This window comes from Mirounga angustirostris, unplaced genomic scaffold, assembly GCF_029215605.1.
Source record: "Mirounga angustirostris isolate CCGP_5_RB_7025 unplaced genomic scaffold, mMirAng1.0.hap1 SCAF_4, whole genome shotgun sequence".
Lineage (NCBI taxonomy): Eukaryota > Metazoa > Chordata > Mammalia > Carnivora > Phocidae > Mirounga > Mirounga angustirostris.
Window position 1 is genome coordinate 36,134,797 of NW_026991712.1, and position 21,917 is coordinate 36,156,713.

At 39.6% G+C, this 21,917-nt stretch overlaps 1 protein-coding gene across 1 annotated transcript in view; it reads left to right on the plus strand.

Annotated features, from left to right (window-relative positions):
• Positions 1 to 21,501, plus strand: part of SNX31 (sorting nexin 31) — a 58,430-nt gene extending 36,929 nt beyond the window's left edge. The window contains exons 10-14 of the mRNA XM_045895584.3: positions 3,318 to 3,521; positions 8,929 to 9,042; positions 11,897 to 11,974; positions 17,965 to 18,021; positions 20,555 to 21,501. Of these exons, the coding sequence (XP_045751540.1) occupies positions 3,318 to 3,521; positions 8,929 to 9,042; positions 11,897 to 11,974; positions 17,965 to 18,021; positions 20,555 to 20,647 (546 nt within the window). The 3' untranslated portion in view covers positions 20,648 to 21,501. The remainder of the gene's footprint in view (positions 1 to 3,317; positions 3,522 to 8,928; positions 9,043 to 11,896; positions 11,975 to 17,964; positions 18,022 to 20,554) is intronic.
• Positions 21,502 to 21,917: the final 416 nt, after the last annotated feature.

A 21,917-nucleotide genomic window follows, 5' to 3' on the forward strand; every position in this document is an offset into this window, starting at 1 on the left:
CCCTGGATCAAGTCGCGCATCGGGCTCCCTGCTCGGCAGGGAGCCTGCTTCTGCCTCTGACCCTCCCTTCTCTCATGTGCTCTCTCTCTCTCATTCTCTCTGTCTCAAATAAATAAAATCTTAAAAATAAATAAATAAATAAATAAATAACTTTACTTTGAGTGCATGAATTAGATGGAAAAAAAAAAAACAAGAACTGAACCATGATTCAAATTAACTGATACTCTCTTGAAGCATCTAAGGATACTGGCATAAAAACCAGCATTATTTAAGTGTTTATAAAGTTCTTCTGCTAATAGATTCAGCACATTAACAACTATTGCTTTACTTTATGTCCATGTGCAAGAAAACCTGGAGTTGAAAATGAGTGAAATTAGGGGCGCCTGGGTGGCTCAGTTGGTTAAGTGTCTGCCTTCGGCTCAGGTCATGATCCCAGGGTCCTAGGATCCAGCCCCACATTGAGCCCCACATCGGGCTCCCTGCTCACTGGGGAGCCTGCTTCTCCTTCTGCCCCTCCCCCAATCATGCTCGAATACTCTCTCTCAAATAAATAAAAATCTTTAAAAAAAGAAAAGAAAGAAAATGAAATTAATTTAAAGGAGCAATTAGTTGATCTAAATCATAGATGGGCTAACTACAGCCCATGGACCACTGTTTTTGTAAATGAAGTTTTATTGGCACACAGCCATTCATTTACATACTGTCTAAGGCTGCTTTTTGTGCTAGGATGATTAAGGTGGGTAGTTATAATAGAGACAATATGCCCAGAAAACTGAAAATATTTACTATATGGCTGTTTACTAAAAAGTTTGCCGGAGTGCCTGGGTGGCTCAGTCGTTAAGCATCTGCCTTCGGCTCGGGTCATTGATCCCAGGGTCCTGGGATCGAGCCCCACATCGGGCTCCCTGCTCAGCGGGAAGCCTGCTTCTCCCTCTCCCACTCCCCCTGCTTGTGTTCCTGCTCTCGCTGTCTCCCTCTCTGTCAAATAAATAAAATCTTAAAAAAAAAAAAAAAAGTTTGCCAATCCTCAGTCTAAATGAAAATATATGAACATACCTTTTGTAGTTATGCTTGTTAAAGTATCTTTTTCAGGTGTAAGCTTCTTTAAAAAACTAATTTTCTTAAAAAAAAAAAAAACCCAACTAATCCTTGCAGATTTCTTTTACTTTGCATATGGTCAGTAACATCACTACACCTGCTTATTGAATGACAAATGCCCACAAGCATTTGAGTTACTAATTCATCACTGACTTTCTAGAGAAATGGAGCTTAACTTTTAAACACTTTCCGTCTCTTTGAGAGCATTGCAGCCAAGAGTTGATTACAAAACATTTTTTAAAGTGTTACCAAGCAATAAGATAACGATTTGTAGCATATAATAAATAAGAAACTATTGTAGCAAGAGCTTAAAACTGCTCTGTATGCTGTGTGGCAAGATTACTCAGCCCTTCCCCGACCCCTGCATGCATAGCGTAACTCAGGACCTGTCGTTTCTGCGGTTTCCCATTGACCCAGAGGAGGGCCAGGCAGCTTACCGCATCTCCTAAATTGAATGTGTGAACCACAGCAAATGAGCTGGTACAACGAACGATGTGAGGCTGGAAGGGACAGGAGCCTCAAATACCTCTCCCGCCTTGTAGTAACAGTCAGCTGCCCCTCACTGCTCATGTCTCGGCACATTTTACTTTCTCAGAGAGGGCTTCGTATAGTCCTTGAAAGGACTTAACCTTCCTTCAAGAAAAGATCTGGAAAGTGCCAGGTTGTCACTGAGTGATCTCTCTGATTTAACCATGTGTTCAAGTGAGAACTCCCTTTTCTTCGTGCTTATCTCCCACAGCATCAGGCAGGACCATGGTGAAAGCTGGAAGAACCAGGGAGAGGTCCCCAAACTGATATCAGCTTATTAAAAACCAATGGGTAATAATAATGCTTTGTTACAAAAATGAAAAGTCCCGGATAGATATTGTCAGGACAGGATGCCTGGGCCACAGGTGTGAACTGCAACTGTCCTCTGTTCTTAAGCCAAGTCAGAAGCAGAGGGAAAGGGGGCACCTGGGTGGCTCAGTCAGTTAAGCATCCGACTCCTGATTCCGGTTCAGGTCATGATCTCAGGGTTGGACAATTGAGCTCCGCGTCCGGCTCTGTGTTGGGTGTGGAGTCTGCTTAAGATTCTTTCTCTCCCTTTCCCTCTGCCCCTCCCCACTGGCTCTCTCTCTCTCTCTCTTAGAAAAAAAGAAAAGAAAAGAAAAGCAGAGGGAAAAGCTAAACCTTAAAAGTTACATAAAGGTGTTCCCTTGACATTATTGGGCTGTCTCTAACTCTACTTAGAAAGCAGACTCACTTTCTCATTTTATTGCCATTTGCAAAAACTCTTCCTCGGACAATTCATACCATCATCATATAATGCAGACTGTAAAAATTAACTACTTTCTTTCTACATAGACCTGAGCTTAGTTTTTTTTTTTTTTTTAAATTGCCTTTTTTTTTAAGGAGGCTCAACATCAAATATAGGGATTGAACTCACAACCCTGAGATCAAGAGTCACATTCTCTACTGACAGAGTCAGCTAGGTTCAGCATTTCGTTTCATTTACTTATTTATTTATTTATTTATTTTTATCTATTTATTTAACATTTTCTTTCTTTCTTTTTTTCTTTCTTTCTTTCTTTCTTTCTTTCTTTCTTTCTTTCTTTCTTTCTTTCTTTCTTTCTTTCTTTCTTTCTCTAAGAGAGAGAGTGCACGCAAGAGAGAGCACAAGCAGTGGGGAGGAGCAGAGAGAGGGACAAGCGGACTCTGCACTAATCACAGAACCTGATGCGGGGCTTGATCCCAGGACCCTGAGATCATGACCTGAGCCGAAACCAAGAGTTGGCTGTTTAACAGACTGAGCCACCCAGGCGCCCCCAAACAGCATTTTAAATGTACACTTTTTGTTTATTTTGCTGTTGTAATTTGCTGAGATAGAATCCTATCTACTCATTCATTTGATTCACTCTATTCTCCTCCATTCATCATTCAGTCACTGAATATTTTTGTTCCCACTATGTACCAAGCACTGTAATGGGAGCAGAGACACAATGGTGAATGAGGCAGAAATGGTTCAACCTTGGCAGGACGCACCATGAACTTCCCCAGGCCTTATTGTCAGGGAGCACAAAGGACATTGTCTTCGTTTGTATCATCCAGAAGAAAAAGGTGCTTTCACTGTGGCTCAATTCCCTGTGTTCCACGAGAATGGCAGTAGCTTCTGACATGAGGTTGTCACCTTTTTCAAGCAGTCTCTTGCTTCTTTTGCCCTACCTTCACCCCCGGAGCAGTTTCTGGAGCTGTCCCAAGAGGTCCGGCACTATGGGTACTTGCAGCTGGATCCGTGTACCTGTGACTACCCAGAACCAGGCTGTGGGGTCGTCCTCTCTGTTGGCAATAATGAGATCAGCTGCTGCATAACCCTGCCTGACAACCAGACCCAGGAAATCATTTTCCAGATGAACAGAGTGAAGTGCTGGCAGGTCACTTTCCTTGTAAGTATCTTGGCACTTTGCCTTACCCGTGATTTAAAGTCTCTACCCATGGTTTAAAAATCCTATTGTCTTTGGATGACAAAGTTGGCAGTAGGGAGATGGGCCTGCCGTTTGCATCACTACCTTGAGTGGACCGGCATCTAAGCCACATGAAGCATCACCTAATGGTAAAACCTGTCTCTGGTCTGGTGCAAGTGGCCCATCCATAACAGTAGAGACAGCCATCTTCCCACTTGGCAACAACAGGCTTCTTTACTGCTTGGAGGCTGGTTATAGTAATACGGCATAGAGAAACAATGGCTACTGTTTATGGAGTACTTAATACAGACTCAGTACTGACAAGATTTCTACCCTTGGAAACTGGATGCTGACCAGTAGAGCTCTCCTCAAGGATCCCCAGCCTCATACTTACATTGCCATCTCCTCCCATAGGAAATGCTATGATCAGATGTATTGAGTGCCTACTTTGTATCAGATGCTGTTCTGGGTGCTGCCACATCTATTTAATTAAATTCTTGCAATAACTCAGTGAACTAAGTGGGATTATCCCCTTTACACAGGAAACTGGGGTTAACTCGGAGAGGACAAACACTATTAGAACAACCGCGACCCCCAGTTGCTAAATCCTTGGAATCCACAGGGATTTTTTGGCTGGCACAATACTAAACCTCTCTGTGGCATTTGGTGTTGTCAACCATTACTTGCTTCTCAGAATTCCCTCTCCTTCCTCCCCTGTTTTGTGGGCTGCCTCTTCCTCTGAGCACTTCTGAAGTGCTCGTTTCCCCTGGGGTTCCATTTCCATCTTTCCTCTACATATTCTCTGAAATCAATTGCCTACCTCCCTGTCGAAAGGTCCAGTATTTCCTAATGCCTTCTGGACATCTACACCAGGTGTCTCATGGACATCCCAAATGCAGCCTTTTCCCAAACCAGACTCATCCTTGCCCTCTCCTGCCCATCCTAGAGATCCTCCCCACTGTGTTCCCCATTTTGGTAAATACGACTTCTACCACCTGCTAAAGGCCAAACCAGCAATCTTGACATTTTCAGCATATGATTCCAGTCTTTTAAACTTACAGGAACTTGTTTTATGGCCCCAAATCTGGTCTATCTTGGTGAATGTTCCATGTATACTTGAAAGGAATGTGTATTCTGCCACTATTGGGTGAAGTATTCTGTAAGTTATCAATTAGGTCAAGCAGTTGACAGCGTTCAGATCTCCTGTATCCTTGTACGTTTTCTACTTGTTCTATCAGTTACTGAGAGAAGAGGAATGTTAAAACCTTCAAACCTAATTGTGGATTTGTCTATTTCTTTGAGGTTTATCAGTTTTTCCCCTCTTTTCCTGCCTTCTATTGATTAAGTATTTTATGATTCCATGTATTTACACCATTTTTTTTTAGTTGTACCTTTTCATTTATTTATGGTTACTTTAGACTTCTTGAACTTATTACATTCCACTTTTAATTATTATACTACACAAAAAGTGTAACAACACTGTACTTCTCTTTCCCCTTTTGTGATATTTATTGCCATATTTCTACATATATAATCCTCATGCTGCATTATAATTATTTTTGCTTTTAAACAGTTGATTCTTTTTAAACTTTTAATTTTGATGTAACTGTAGGTTCGCATGCAGTTGTGAGAAATGGTACAGAGATCCCGTGTACTCTTCACCCACTTTTCTCAAATTGTTAGTTACATCTTGCAAAACTATAGCACAACATCAACATCAGAATATTGGCATTGATACAAGCAGGAGTCCAAACATTTTCATTATCCCACGAACCCCTCATGTTGGCCTTTTAGAGCTCTACCCACTTTCTCTCGCCACACCTCTCTTTAGCCCCAAGGAACCACTAATCTGTTTTTTTTTTTTTAATTTTTTTTTTATTAAAGATTTTTATTTATTTGACAGAGAAAGACACAGCGAGAGAGGGAACACAAACGGGGAGTGGGAGAGGGAGAAGCAGACTCCCTGCCGAGTAGGGAGCCCGATGCGGGACTCGATCCCGGGACTCCAGGATCATGACCTGAGCCGAAGGCAGTCGCTTAACCAACTGAGCCACCCAGGCGCCCTGTTTGTTATTTTTATAATTGTGTCATGTCAGGAGTGCTACGTAAAACTTTTGGAAGTGATGGATATATTCATTACTTTGATTGTGGTGATGGTTTCATGAATGTATGCTTATGTCCAAACTCATCAGATTGTGTACATTAAATATGTGCAGGGTTATTTTTTTACATCAATTATACCTCAATAAAACTTAAAAAAATAAAAACACGGGGCGCCTGGATGGCTCAGTTGTTAAGCGTCTGCCTTCAGCTCAGGTCATGATCTCGGGGTCCTGGGATCGAGCCCCACATCGGGCTCCCTGCTCTGCAGGAAGCCTGCTTCTCTCTCTCCTACTCCCCTTGCTTGTGTTCCCTCTCTCGCTGTGTCTCTCTCTGTCAAACAAATAAATAAATAAAATCTTTAAAATAAATAAATAAATAATAAAAAACACAGGTTTTAGAAACCTAAAACAAGATTATGTACTGGTCAGTCGATGAAAATGTTGTGACCAGAGGTTTGCAGGAACCTAACCGTGCATTTCCCCTGGAGCAATAACTCGGTGTTCAGTAATGCAGTGTTTACAGTGACTTTATAGAACAGGACTACTGTGAATAATAAGAATTGACTGCATTTAGGAGGCAAAAATATAAACAAAAACAAGGAATTGATTACCTTACAAATGTTCTTCAAGTGGAATCATATGTAGCCTTCAGGACTGGCTTTTTTTACTCAGCATAATTCTTTAGTAATTCACTCAGATTGTTGTATATGTCAGGAGTTTGGTTCTTTTTATTGCTGCGCAGTATTCCATGGTATGGAATGGACAAGATTTATTTAACCACTCACCCAATGAACGATACCTGGTTGTTTCCAGTTTTTAGCTATTATGAATAAAATTCCTATAAACATTCATACGTATGTTTTGGAGCACAAATCTCCATTTCTGTGGCATAAATGCTTGGGAGGACAATGGCTGGGTTATTTGGAAGTTGCGTGCTTACTCTTTTAAGAAATTGCCAAACGATTTTCAAGAGTGGCTGCGCTAATTTCCATTCCCACCAGTGATGCCTGAGTGATGGAGTTTCTCTGCATCCTCATCAGCATTTGGTGTTGTCACTGTTTTTCAGTTCAGTCATTCACCTAAGTGTGGAATGGCATTTCATTGTGATTTTAATTTGCATTTCCCTCCTGGCTGATGGTGCTGACCATCTTTTCATATGCTCATTTGCCATCTTGTCTGTCTTCTTTGGTGAAATGTTTTCTTCCATATCTTTTGCCTATTTTCTTTTTTTTTTTTTTATTCTTATGTTAATCCCCATACATTACAACATTAGTTTTAGATGAAGTGTTCCATGATTCATTGTTTGTGCACAACACCCAGTGCTCCATGCAGAATGTGCCCTCCTCAATACCCACCACCAGGCTAACCCATCCTCCCACCCCCCTCCCCTCTAGAACCCTCAGTTTGTTTTTCAGAGTCTATCGTCTCTCATGGTTTGTCTACCCCTCCGATTTCCCCCGCTTCATTCTTCCTCTCCTGCTATCTTCTTCTTCTTCTTCTTTTTCTTAACATATATTGCATTATTTGTTTCAGAGGTACAGATCTGAGATTCAACAGTCTTACACAATTCACAGCGCTTACCAGAGCACATACCCTCCCCAGTGTCTATCACCCAGTCCCCCCATCCCTCCCACCCCAACCCCCACTCCAACAACACTCAGTTTGTTTCCTGCGATTAAGAATTCCTCATATCAGTGAGATCATATGATACATGTCTTTCTCTGTTCTAATTGATTGTTTGGGGTTTTTTGTTTTGTTTTGTTTTGTTTTACTGTTGTTTTGAGAGTACTTCATATATCCTAGTTACTAGTCTTTTGTTGGATATGTGGTTTGCAAATATTTTCTCTCACTCTCTAGTTTTTCATCCTCTCAACAGGGTCTTGTACAGAGCAAAAGTTTTTAATTTTGATGAATTCTAATTCATCAGTTTTTCATTTTATAGATTGTGCTTTTAGTGTTGAATCTAAGAACTCTTTGCCAAACCCTGGTTCCTGAAGATTTTTTTCTTAGAGTTTTTTTCCTAAAGGTTTTACAGTTATAGGTCATACATTTAAGTCCATGACTCATTCTGAGTTAGTTTTCATCTAGGGTGTGAAACTCAGAACGACATTCCCTTTTTTGCCTGTGGAAGTCCACTGACTCAGCACCATTTGTTGCAAAGCCTGTCCTTTAAGTGACTTGCTTTTGCACCTTTGTCAGATATCAGCTGGGCATATTTGTGTGGATTTATTTCTGGATTCTCTAGTCTGTTCCATGATGCATATGTCTATCCCTCCCCCAGTACTACATACACAGTCATTCCCTTCCTTTGTAACAGCTTTATCAAGATATAACTCACATACCATACAATTCACTTATATAAAGTGTATAATTCAGGGGTGTTTAATGCATTCCCAGAGTTTTGCATCCATCACCACAATCAGTTTTAGAATACTTTCATCACCTCAGAAAGAAGTCCCGTACCCCTTAGCTCACGTCTGTATCCCCCCATTCCTACCAGCCCTAAGAAGCCACCAATCTGCTTGTCTTTATAGATTCACCCATTCTGAACATTTCATGATTAATGGAATCATATATGATCTTTGTGACTGGCTTCCTTTACTTGGCATAATGTTTCCAAGTCCACCCTTACCATAGCATGTATAAACACTTTATCTTTTTCATGATCAAATACTATTTTGTTGTATGGATATACTATATTGTGTTTATTCATTCATTCATGGACATTTGGGTTGTTTCTCTCTTTTGGTTGTTATGAGTTATGCTGCTATGAACATTTGTGTATAAGTTTTTGTGTGGATATAGGTTTTCATTTCTCTTGGGTATATGATTAGGAGTGGAATTGCTGGTACCATGATGGTAATTCCATATTTCATTTTGTGAGGAACTTCTAGACTATTTTCCAAATAGTCTGCTTGATGTTATGTACCCACCAGTGATGTATGAGGGTTCTCCCCATGCACGGACAGAATATTATTCAGCCAAACATCTGAAAAGAGCTCTCTGGAGCTCTTATTCTGTATAAAGTCCTTGTCTGTGATCCTCTGCCCCACAGATTGCATCCAAATTAGGTGCCCATCCTACCTCCTTCCATAGACCTGGGTTTGCTTCCCTTACAATACTTATAATACTTATCATACCAAACTGTGGTAACTTACTTTCATAGCCCCTCATAGACTGACAGCGTCCTGGGGATAGTGACTATATCACTTGTTTTAATATTTTGCCCAGCAGTTAATAGCTGCTTAAATTTCTATTGGAGATCAAATACTATCTTTTCTCTGTAGGGAACTCTGCCGAATATGGAGGGACCCCAGCAAACTCTCAACCAAAACTTAGAGCTCAGATTTCAGTTTAGTGGAGACGGTGGCTGGCAGTGGTTTGTTATTTACACCAAGCAGGTGAGTTCTTGGGACAGCATATGAGAACCAGCACTGAAATGCTCTCCTGCTTGCTGGGGTGAACAAAGCACATTACCCTAACCCAACCAGAGCAGAGTACTAGAATATGCTATACACCCTCCTTTTTGGCCTATAATACTGTTTTTTTTTTTTTTTTTGGTTTATTTTTTGTTTTGTTTTATTTTACTGGTCACCACAGGCTTCATGTCGATTACAAATGAATTTAGTTACTAAATAACAGAAGACTCAACTAATAGTGGCTTAGACAAAGCGTTGGTGAACTTTCTCTCAAAGGGCCAGATGGTAAATATTTTAGTTTGGGGGTCCATCTGGTCTCTGTTAGAACTACCCAACTCTGTTGTAGTACAAAAGTAGCCACAGACAATATGTGAACAAATGGGTATAGTTGTTTGCCAATAAAAATTTATAAAAACAAGTGAGGGGCTAGATTTATTGACCTCTGACTTAGACAATACAGATTTTTATCTCACTTAACAAGAATACTAGAGGTAGATGATTGACATCCCTTTTATCTGGAAGGCAAAAGCTTTGCCTCAGAAGCCCCAGTAGACTTTCCATTATGTCTCATTGACCAGAACTGAGTCTCGTGACCACTCCTAGCTGCAAGGGAATCTGAGAATCAAGTATTTAGCAAAAAAGAACAAAATTCATGATCAGCTTAGAGTAAGCATGAGCTGGGCACTTTGTCATCAGACAAAATCAAGGTTCTCTTAGGAGAGGAGAGACTGTTGGACAACAATCCAGGTCTTCCATGGCTTTGTAATTAAAGTTGGAATAAAATTTTTTTTTAAAAAGACTTAATTTTCTAAACACCAAATTCAGCTGAAAAATTCTATGAAATAACTTAAGCTATTTCAAATTAGAATCAAAACTACAAATGTTCTAAAACAAAACCAAAATTATCAAAGTAATCTTTGCATCAGCATTTCATTCAACTTAAGTCGCTGGCGATCACACTAAATTCCATGGAGCACTGTGGTTTCAGGTAACCGAAGCTCCCTGAGACACTCTACTTTTAATATAGTTGTGATCACAAGATAATAGATACCAAGGTCCTCTGAAAAACATGAAGAACTAAACCAAATTCTAGGGTAAAGAAATGGGCCATCAGGTTCACCTTGAATATGAAACATCCTTAGGGAAATGGTAGGATGGTTTGCAGTCACTTGGAGAGATGCAGATAGATCTTGGCAGTGAATCCACCTACCCTTGCCCAGAATGCTAAATGCAGTAGTTAAATTTTATTATGGTCTTTTAATCTAGTCTGTACCAAATGAGTTTAAGCCGCTATAGAGAGTGCAATAAACATTCTTTTAAAGGATTCCTAGTAAGCTCTTATTTCCTTTGGAGTGTGGGTTTATTGATACGTACCCAAGAGCTACTCCTGCAAAAGGAAGAAATGTGGCTTGTGTGCCTTGCAAATACAAATGAGGCCTTGGACCCCAATATTTTCTAGACCCTTTAAACAATAGCTCACTGCCTTTATATTGAATAAGCCTTACCTGGTTTATAGCCAAGTCTTAACCTACATATTTGTGCACATCGTATGGAATATGGAATCGGTCCACATCTTATGGGGCATTATTAAACACCCTTCCAAGCTCTATCAACTCAGGTTATGTTGTTTAACTATTTCATATCCTAGTTTTGTGTAGGTTATATATATGCACAGATAAAAGAGTTAGTTTTTAGCTAAACCAGGAAATCAGAATTTGTTTTTGTATGTAAATCCCATGTCTTCTACTCTTTTCCTTATTGGTAGCAGTGCCTTTCTTCTCTTCTACCTCCTTTCTCTCCCCTTAAACGAAATAAATTAGTCAATCTCTACAGTCCTGCAAGACTCTGAGATGCTACCCATATGTAGCCATTCTCCCTCTAATTCTACTTTCTATGTCCTATCCTCCAAGAGTCTCTGCTTTGGCCACGATCCCAACCTGGGTTTTCTCTCTCTTTCCTTTCTCCTCCTCTCCATCACTCCCCTCCCTTCAGTGCAGTGACCATCCTTGAGCATAAATTTATACTAAGAGCCTGTAACCTCAAGCTTTGAGCTTCAGTTGTCTCAAACTTTAGTAGGGCCAAAAGAGAAAAGTGCAAGCCAAGCATTGCAAGCAGGACAAAGGAGAAAGAGGACTAGTGGGAAAGGAGCAAGTGGGGAAATCGCAGGGAAACTTAATGGGCACGTGGAGTGAAGATCCTGGAAAAAGGAAACCCCAGCTTTTGTGTAGCAAGATGTCTAACATGGGTCTTGGCACCAACGATGAGCCAACAAAAAGCCACAGGTGATCATGGGAGCAACCATCAGTCTTAAAAGTGAGTGATTAAAGATGCCAGAAAAATAAGAAAGTGCTGAAAAACAATTTTTTTGGGTTCAGTAAAAGCCATAAGGTGTTAATATACCCTTTCAAACAGACAGGTTTATGCCTAGTAACAGGTCTGTCAACAATTATGTATACAATTAAATGTAAGATCAACCATCGTCAGTTGATTTGATTACAATAATAAGCACTTTTTATTATTTTTTGCTTGTAAAACATGAGCTGCTTACAAAGTAATAGGAAAAAATAGGAGGGGAAGTTTTAAGAGGGAAAATGATTAGTAAATGTAATGATTCTCTGTCTTTTTAAAAATCTACCCTAAGTACATCCATGTAATTAAGAAAATGTATGGCTACTTGCTAATTGCATATTATGCAAATTTATGGAAATTAAAGATGAAATTGAAATTCTTCAAAGTGTGCTATTGGAGAGCAGAGTTCAAAATCTGCTTTGTGGTGTGAGGAAGGAAGAAAGACAAGATCTCTTCAGTTGAGAGACTTTATTTCTGGGTTCTTCAGGCCTTTTTGCTGAGTAGCTGCTTGAAAAAGATGATCTCAGAAAAGATGCTAAAGCTAGCTGAAGAGAATCCAGAAATGGTAAGTGCTCTTATCTGTGTATCTTTTTCACTTTAAGTTCCCACCATCAGCCAACATTAACCTACAGGGATGAATTCTGACCCTCTGGTGAAGAACCCAACCTCCCAGAAATGAGCTCCTCTGCCTTCTCTAATGAGCTGTCTTTAGAATTCAAGCCATTTTTCCAAGAGAAGTGTCCTGACATTGCTCTCTATCCTTGTATCTCTGCTTTCCCCCAGATGGAAGATTCCAGATTTTCCATAAAAACTACATCATAAAGTCAGGATCCTGAGAGGTCTTTAACACAGCAGCGATGAACTTAAATAAACTCTACAGTTTTGTCTCTAGAAAGAACTCAGAGTTTCTTGAAGCTTTGACTGTGCCAAATTAAAATGCCATTAGAAGTCGAAAGAAGCCATAGAGCAAAAGAAACTCTCAAGGCTATAAATTTTTCTCAGTGTAAAATTAAACTTTGCTTTTCTAGTCTGTGTCTCTTCAATAAAGGCCTAGTAACTCACTGAAAGGGTTGGCGGCAGGCTGTAAAAAGAGACACTGAGATTTTAAACTTTTTGACTTGCCTTGTCACCATCATGATACAAGCATATCCCAAATAAGACAGTACAATTAGAGTTTTAAAGATGATTACAAATACTAATGCCTAGTTGACATGTATAAACATTTTTTTTTTTTTTTGCAGAATGTTATACTGATCTTTAAAAATGCAAAAGAAAACACTTGGAAATGTTCCCTAATGTTTTCATTTAAATTGAGTCCTTTATAAGAGGATGGGTGACATCTTTCGTTGAACGTTGCTCTTTATTAGACTTTACAGCTTTTTTTCTGAGAAAATAGTTGCATTTTATCCTTATTTCTCTTTCTTCCAAAACTGAAAATATTTTCCTAGGGAAAATAAAATTTACTGCCCCTTGGTATTCAAACAATTCAAAATGTACTATAGAGTAGCAAATCAAAGCAATGAAAGAATCATGGATGCTTGTTTTTAAAGAGTCATAAAATCCAACCTCTCATGCAGGATGGACCCCCTTAGGCTCCAATTATTATATATATACAAAAAGAAGAAGAAAAAGTAGTTAACTGAAGTAGCCCCATTAAAAGGGAGAAGTACTCTCAAATGTGGCTGAATAAAATGTAAGCTACTTGATGCAGGAAATACTTGTACAATGAATAGCTAAAGAGTTTGCTAAATAATAGAAGGTAGTGACCTATTTAAAGTTTAAAAAAACAACAACCACACTAACTACAATCTTTAGATTTGCACACAAATTGAAACCTATCCTTTCCCGTGGCTGATAGTGAAATCAGCATATTAGTCAATATTGCATTACTCAATCCAAATACTCAAGTTTTATTTCCACAAGGTCCTTTTTTTACTTTCTTATTTTGGTTCTTGGAAAGGAAAGTTAAGACCCTTCCTCTGGAAAATTGGTTTTTTGGGGGCACCTGGGTGGCTCAGTCGGTTAAGTGTCTAACTCTTGATTTCAGCTCAGGTCATGATCTTGGGGTCCTAGGATTGAGCCCCGTGTTGCATCAGGCTCTGCACTCAGCAGTGGGAGGGGCTGCATCTGCTTGAGATTCTCTCCCTCTGACCCTCCCCTCGCTCACTCTCGCTCTCTCTCTCTAAAGTAAATAATAAAACATTTAAAATTTTTTTTTAAAAAAGAAAACTGGGTTTTCAAGGGGATGTGGTAGGGATAGTCCACATTTCAACCTGAAATTTCATCTACAAACCCCTGGGTAGAATGAGACCCTAGAAAGTGAAAAGAGCAAGCAGATCAGCTCTTTGAATGTATACTGAGTTCTGGGCTTCCTCACAAAGCACAGTTGACCAGAACAAGTCATTCTATGGAACTTAAAGTAGCCATATAAATGCATGACTGTGACATTCACTCATTTTCTAGGTAAACACATGAAGTCTGAACTGACACGTATCATTTATAAAAGGCTTGTATGGACTAGGATCCAGAGGTCTCTATTTTGCAAGGCAGACTAGATTCCAAGATTTTGATAATCATGAAGAATCTGGAAAGGGGCAGAAAAATTAAGGAAACTGTAACCAAATGAACCCCATAAAAAAGCAGATAGTCCTTAGAAGCAGATTAAATAGTATTATTTTATCCTAGTAAGAAGAAAGGCTTTGAAAGAAGAAATTTAGTGCTAACTTTAATTACAGCTAATTAACTTAGCTATAGGCAATGCTTTCAAAGGTGAGACTTGAACCATTTCTGAAGAGATCATTAAAATTTGAAGTCAAATAAATGCACTAAAAAAATGTAAACACACAACAAAATCATGTTACATTTTTTTTTTTAAGATTTATTTATTAGAGAGAGAAAAAGAGAGCATGGGCAGGGGGAGGGGGAGAGGGAGAGAGAAAGGGAGAAGCAGACTCTCCACTGAGTAGGGAGCCCGACACAGGGCTCCATCCCAGGTCCCTAGGATCATGACCTGAGCCAAAGGCAGACACTTAACCACTGAGCCACCCAGGGACCCCAGAATGTTATATTCTTAAAGGCCGTATAAATTGCAAACCAGAAGCAGAAAAAAATTGTAACATTCTTTTTAGAGCTATGCTCCTATGCAAAACCTTTAAGAAATAAATTTTGTTATTATTTGCTCCTTTTAACTAGAACAAAACTTTAAGAATTATGTGAAAATGAAGTGTATTTGTTAGTAGTAGGTTTGGCTATATATAATGAAGAACAAAACAAGACAGAAGTGTCCTAGGTAAAATAAAAGTTTGTGTCTTTCTCATCTAAAAGAAACCCAAAGGTAGGCAGTCTAGGGCTGGGATAGTGGCCCCATGATGTCACCAGAGACCTTTCTGCTCTGCCATCTTTTTTTTTTTTTTAAAGATTTTATTTATTTATTTGAGAGAGAGAATGAGATAGAGAGAGAGCATGAGAGGGGGAAGGGTCAGAGGGAGAAGCAGACTCCCTGCTGAGCAAGGAGCCCAATGCGGGACTCGATCCTGGGACTCCAGGATCATGACCTGAGCCGAAGGCAGTCGCTTAACCAACTGAGCCACCCAGGCGCCCCATGCTCTGCCATCTTTAGTGTGTGGCTTTTCACTCGTGTTGAAGATGGCTGCTGGAGCTCTAGTCATTACATCCACATCCTAGGCAGCAAGTATGATTGGAAGTGTGAATGGCTCATCTCTTTTCTTTAAGGAAGGGTCTCTGAAGTCCCACAGAATTTCAGCTTATGGCTCATTGGCCAAGAGTTAGTCACACCACAGGCCTTCACCTACCTGCAAGGGAGTCTGGCAAATGCAGTCTTTTTACAGGGTATGTTGTCTCTCCAAATAAATTTGGGTGGTATTACTAAGAAAGAAGGGCAGATGGATAATAGAGTAGGCTACCAGCAATCTCTGCTATTGAAAGAAATCTAAAAGACATCAAGAAAAGAAAGCAGATATATTTTATGCAATAGATGTGTTCTTAATGAGTTTCTGAAAGTGTATCATTATTATTATCTTGTATATTGAACCATAATCTGAATACATGAGAGGTATCAGGAATAAGATGGTGACTAATTTTCTGAATTGAAAAACATTTTATATTTTTAACAATCCGTACCTAGTTTGTTTTATTAGTTTGTGTATTTTTTTCCTTAGGTTTACCAAAAAGTGGTTCTGAATCTCTAAATTGGTTTTCTGGAAAATAGCAAAGAACCAAATGGCTTTCTGATTCTGGCTTGCCTCATACCTCTCACCCCCAATGCCAACTACCATCACCATATGTATTTTCCTCTCCACTCCTCTTTCATTCTGTGCAAGATCAGACAATGTAAAAGGCCACTGGGCTCAGAGATCATGCTTTGAAGTGTGTTTCTGTCACATGTGAGGAGGGGAAACAGCAAGGGCAATATTATCTGATGTCCCAGAAATGTCAGCCTTCGAATAGTTGGCGCTGTCTAGAAAACAAAAAAAGTACAGATATATTACAGCCCACTTGAGACTGGTCTGAGCATAGCAGGTGGACAGAATTTTAGAGAGCCAGGGGGAAATTACCATGTGAGCGTAAGTAGACTATTAAAAGAAACTACCTGTTGATGAAGAAGAGTGTATAGGAATACTGCATTATGAAAAAAGGATTTGCTCTCTTCCCCCCCCACCAACTTTATTCCCCCTGGTATATAAAATATTTAAAGCCCTTATTCGAGTAAGTCAAGGAAACAGATATCAGAAATTGCTTAACATTCATAGTAGGTTCTGTTTTATTTATTTCAACATAGAGAGGGGAGGAAGATGAAGGAGAATAGGAGAGAGAAAGATTCTGAGCTATTTTCGCCAACTTCTGTATTTCATTGCACAAGGCTACTTACAAGCTATAATGTAATATTGTAAGCAATAACAATAATACTATAGCAAAACACGTAAGACAACAGAGCATTAATTTCTCATTTACCAAGACTTAATACTGATTTTTTAAAAAAGATTTTATTTATTTATTTATTTGAGAGAGAGAGCGCGCGTGAGTGGGGAATGGGGCAGAGGGGGAGGGAGAGGGAAAGGGAGAGAATCTCAAGCAGCCTCTGCACTAAGCATGGAGCTGATGTGGGGCCCCATCTCAGGACCCTGAGATCATGACCTGAGCTGAAACCAAGAGTCAGATGCTTAACAGACTGAGCCACCCAGGCATCCCTAATAACTGATTTTTTTTTAAATTATTAAGCTAGGCTTCAAATATATGAACATTTCTATTAATACCAACCTAAAGGAAGTCCTTTGCATCCTTCCAAGCAATCTATTTTATTACAATATTAACTGTAGTTAAAAGACAAGGCTCTTTTGCAGTGTCATGTTATTTATCCCACTTATTTTGAAACGTTCCTCCTTATATTCTCATGAAAAATATGCAGTAATAAACAATTTAATTCATCCACACCTCATTCTTGCATTTACAAATGCCTCTATTTACCATGCAGTGGTTGGAAACTCAAGGATCCAGAGTCAAGGAGTTTATTTGTTGGAGGAGAAAGGCAATAGAGTGATACGTTGAGACCCGCACATAACACTAGTTGCTTAAGAAGAGTGTTCTTTTCCTCGAAGAAGAGTCTAAGAGCTGTTTCTCCCGAGCCCTGCCTAGGTCCTGTTTCTTGGCTGTGCCAGACAACTGCTAGCCTTTCCCGGTTCCCTGTCCACTCTCCCCCACCCCCGCTCTGCGCGCCAGAGACTCCTCTTGCTCTCGGGTCTCCCACCGGGGTCACCCATGGGAAAACCCAGCGAGAATGGATGGAGCGTGGAAGAAAAGTGAGATTGCGCGATTTCTCCAATTCTGTTCCTGCTGGCACGGCCTTCTGCGGAGGGCCAAGCTCCTGGAGGTGGCCTCTCCTCCCCACCGCTCTCGCTCCTCTCATTCCAGTGAGAGCTATCCGTGCGCCTTCAGGCCCAGGAGCCCCTCACGGCTAGCCCCTGGGGGCTCCAGCATCCCTTCACTGACTCACTTTAATCCTGGCCACACCTCCATTAAATAGCTCCTTTTTTAAAAGGCTCCTCAGCAGTGTGTCATCTGTTTTCTGCCGGGACCCTGACTGTTCTATTAAGCTTACCTTGTGTACATGAGGTATATTCAAGTGTCTTGAACTTCTGCTTGATCTTCACTTGATTCATGGTGCCTTTTGATTAATCCAAGCCCCATTTGGCTTTGATTCAGCGTATGCATTGGGGCTCTGTGGATTATTTCAGGATTTAGGAGTTCATTTCGTGTGAAGTCCTTCTAGAAGCTCTGTTAAATCACAAAATCTATAGGCAACCACCAGTGGTTAAACATGAAGCTTCACTTCACTTTTAGGGGCTCGATTTCTGCAACGTTCCTACATTTGCAAATGAAGGGGGGGAAGGTGCGGATGGGAGGCAGGTGTGCCCGCTGACTGGCAGCCTTTGAGACCTAAAAGGATTATTGTGGAAGGGGAAATGTGCTAGTTAAATAGATTATTTGTGTGTTTGCTTCCCCAGGCTGTGCTGACTGACATTTTACTAATCTATTTAGCAGATTGAAGTTCCAGAACAAGGCAAAAGTAAAAAATACCACATTCAACAAAGCCAGGTCTGTGAGTAAAATTATGTAATTGATACATTATAATTTTGATAAATCTGTCCTTTTCCCCCTTTAAGTAACCAAAGTCATTCTACTTTTAAGAATAAGCCAGAATTTTCGTACTCAGAAGCTCCTCCATGTAGGATTGGGCCAATTGGAGGACCATCACAGAAGTATAGTATTTTTACTGTAATACCCAGGAGGGCCAGGAGACATGCTCTCCTGAATTTTTACATAGAAAATTTCTAAGAAGAACATAAAATTCTTTAGTGATTTTCTTCTACACTCCATGCATTTTTTTTTAATCCTCTTTCTGGTTTACATTTCGTTTCATTAATTCTCTGCAGTGTACTCTGTAGAAAACAACCTTTAAGTTTATTAAATACTGTTTGGAGCATTTAGGTTTGTTGGGCAGATTACAATAACAGTAAATATCATTCTAGAAAGCATTAGTAGGCACTTATTGCTAGGCACTGTTGTAAGCACTTTTATGTGGATTACCACGTCATTCCCACCAAAGTCCTATAAATCACGGGAGGAAACAGGCGCGGAGAGGTTAGGTGACTTGCCCAGGTTGCACAGTAATCAATGGGGGAAGAAGCAGACAGTCTGACTCCAGAGCCGTGCCCTTAACTAACTCTTCCTTCCTATGTTCAAATCCTAGTGTATGTAAGTGAAATAAAGATGACCTCCAAGTAGCATTTGAATGGAATTTATTATCAGTCCACTCCTGTTACACAGTCTGCTGTGTATATAAAGGTACAAAGTATATAAGGACAGTACTTATGAAAATATAAGGGCCTCTCTTGAGTGACTAAGCTCAGTAAAAAAAATTTAAAAACAGACTAAATGCAAAGCTTACTCTGTTTCATAATACCAGCATTTCTGGCTGCTTAGATCAGAGACAGGAGATAAGAACTCCACCACAGACTGGTGATGTGTCCTCAGGCAGATCAAAAAACTAAATGTTTAAGGGACTCTTGAGGTGCTTATTAAAATGTAAATTCCTGGGCCCCACTCCAAAAGATTGATTTAGCAAATCAGCATTTATAGCAAGAACCCCAATGGGGAACACTGCACCAAGCTTCAATTTCTTTACCTGTAAAGTGTAGGTAGTAATCACTCCATCACTCAAATTCATCAGCAGCATAGTGATCAGCACAAAGGTTCTCAACCTTGGCTGCATGTTGGAATCACCTGAGGAGCTCTAAAAACAAATCATGGCTGGGCCCCACCCTCAAAGACTCTGACTTAATTGGTCTAGGGGCCTGGCAACAGAATTTTTAAAAGCTCCTCAGGTGGCCTAATGTACAGCCAGGATTGGAACTATTATCCTAGAACAGTGGTTCTCAAGGTGTCATCCCTAGAGCAACGCCATCAGCATACCTTGGGAACTTATTAGAAATTTAAGTTCTCAGGCCCCAGACCTACTTCATCAGAAACCCGAGGGATGGGGGCTAGTAATCTGTGTTTAGCAAGTCCTCCAGATGAGTCTGATGCATGTCCAATTCTGACAGCCACTGTTCTGGAACAATAGATAACACATAGCACAACTATGATCAACATTGAAACTAATTCAGATGGCCTCCCAGATGAGCAGCAATGCTAAAATAGGCCAACTCCCTCATGCTCTAAGCAGGGCCAGCATGTCAGAAGTCGTCCAAGTATATTGAATTCCAACTTATTTAGCAAACCTTTATAGAGAGCTTATCCTGAGCCAAGCACTGTTATAATTGCATTCCACATATAACTCATTTAATCCCCATAACAACCCAGCTATTATTATTATCCTTGGTTTATAGCCAAAGGAACTGAAAACACAGAAAGGTTAAGTAACTTGCTCAAGGTCACACAGCAAGTAAATGACAGAGCCCCTATTGGAACTGAAGCAGTCTTTATCTGTTGTTTAACCAATAAAGTTTGTTTGTTCCTTTAACCACTTTGCCATGGGGCCTCTCTATCAAGACAAATCCCTCATAGAAAAAAATTTTTTTAGCTTATCTGCCCATTGAGGCACATTTATTTCATCAGGGACAAAGGCATGGCCTTGTCTTTGAGATTTCATAAATACTGAAGGCCAAGTATTCACTTACTGAGGGTTTATAGCAACCATAACCTCTTAAAATGTTTTAAAATACAAAACTTGTTAAAAATTTGTATTTGTGTTGGGTGTGCACTAAAGATTTGGGGTAGAGTTAAAAATGGGAATTTGCATAGCTTTAAGAGATGGGGGAAAAGGATGAGAGGCAGCATCCAAATGTCACCTGGGGACATTCCAGTGCCTGGAAAGGCCCTCTGAACAGGTCTACTTGTTCAGCATACCAGCAGGAGGCGCTCTCAGCCCTAACACAGACACCTACCCCAAAATAAAGCTTCTATGGGGGAAAAAAACACTTGAAATAACCATCTTTTAAATAAATGTAACCTTTCTGTTGCCTTTTTAATATTATTTTAACATTCCCGACTTTGTAATTATTATTGTTGTTATGGAAATTATTTCCTCTCACATACATTTCTGACCTCTCTGTTTATTTCACAACAGAAAGACTCTTTTCGTTTTCTACCAAGAAAAAGCAAGATCGAGATGGCCAAAGCTGAATGTGTTTTGGGGATCATAAAGGAAGAAGAACTTTGATAGAAACTCACGTTTTTAAATGTCCTCTAGGGCTGTCTCAACAGTGAAAGAGCTTGGGGACTGAAAGTGGGCTGCTCACCAGCAGTGGAAGAAATGTGACCCCTTCCCATTTTCTCTTGACGTTAAGATGGACCGTATTCACCAAGGGTACTTCAGAACTCTGTGAATCTTAAGATTAAAAAGAAATATGAACCAAAGTTATACAGTTTGCTTTTAATGACTCATAAATGAGAAGTGGCAAATCCAAATCAATTAGTATGAAGTTCTTTTTTTTTTTTTTTTTTCACTCTAATAGATGTTTACCTGGCTTGATGAAGTCTTCTATATGTTCTAATACTACATGAATGAAAGGCTCAGCCTAAAACACTATAAATGTACTTGGGGTCAATTCTGAAGACATGACTCATCACCTGCGGAGAATTTGGCTCTAAGAAATGGAATCATTGAAAAAGAAATCTGGACTTCACTGATCCATCCACAGCACCAAGCAAGGAGGTGATGAAATACTAATTTCTTTCCTTACGTCATTCTGAGCCTACCAGTAGGGATAGACTCAAAGTAACAGGCTGCTCTGTGTTCTGTTTCTCCACTGATGTAATTGTATTTTATCTTTAGAATGTGAAATTCAATTCACTAATCACATGCTATTTTGAATATTTTTATTTTGGAAAGCAATGGGGCCCTGCACTCAAAATCAGATACTATAATAAGTCTCTTAGCTTTAAAACCATGGATATTTTTTTCACTAGATTTTTCCTTATTTAGTTTCAGTTTATCATGATAATAAATGTAATTATATATGGAATTAAGACTGCAATAAGGGAGAGGGACAGAGGAATCTATGTAATGTAATTAAAGTGCCTAATGTTCTTTTCTCACTGGATTGTGTAACTAATTATGTAATAAATATGAAATATATTCTAGTGAATATAAAATTTACTGATGAAAATTCTGAGAATGATCTTTCTGAAGTATAGAATCTATTAAAACCCTGTAAGGTTTATAAAGCAGTGCCTCCAGCCATAACTCTAGTGCCATAAAGTTTTATATTTATATTTTAGGCAGTAGTAGGATGTTTTTGCAAGGGGAGGGGTATAGTAAACATCCCAAATCATCCATGGTGATGGTATTAATCGATTGGGATACATTTTCAGATTAAAATAGAAGTTTATCTACTATTTTGCCAATTTAAGAATAGTCCATCGATTTCTTTTTAATTGCAAACACCTGCACACTGTGTAAGGGCCTATTGGAGACACTAGGAATACAA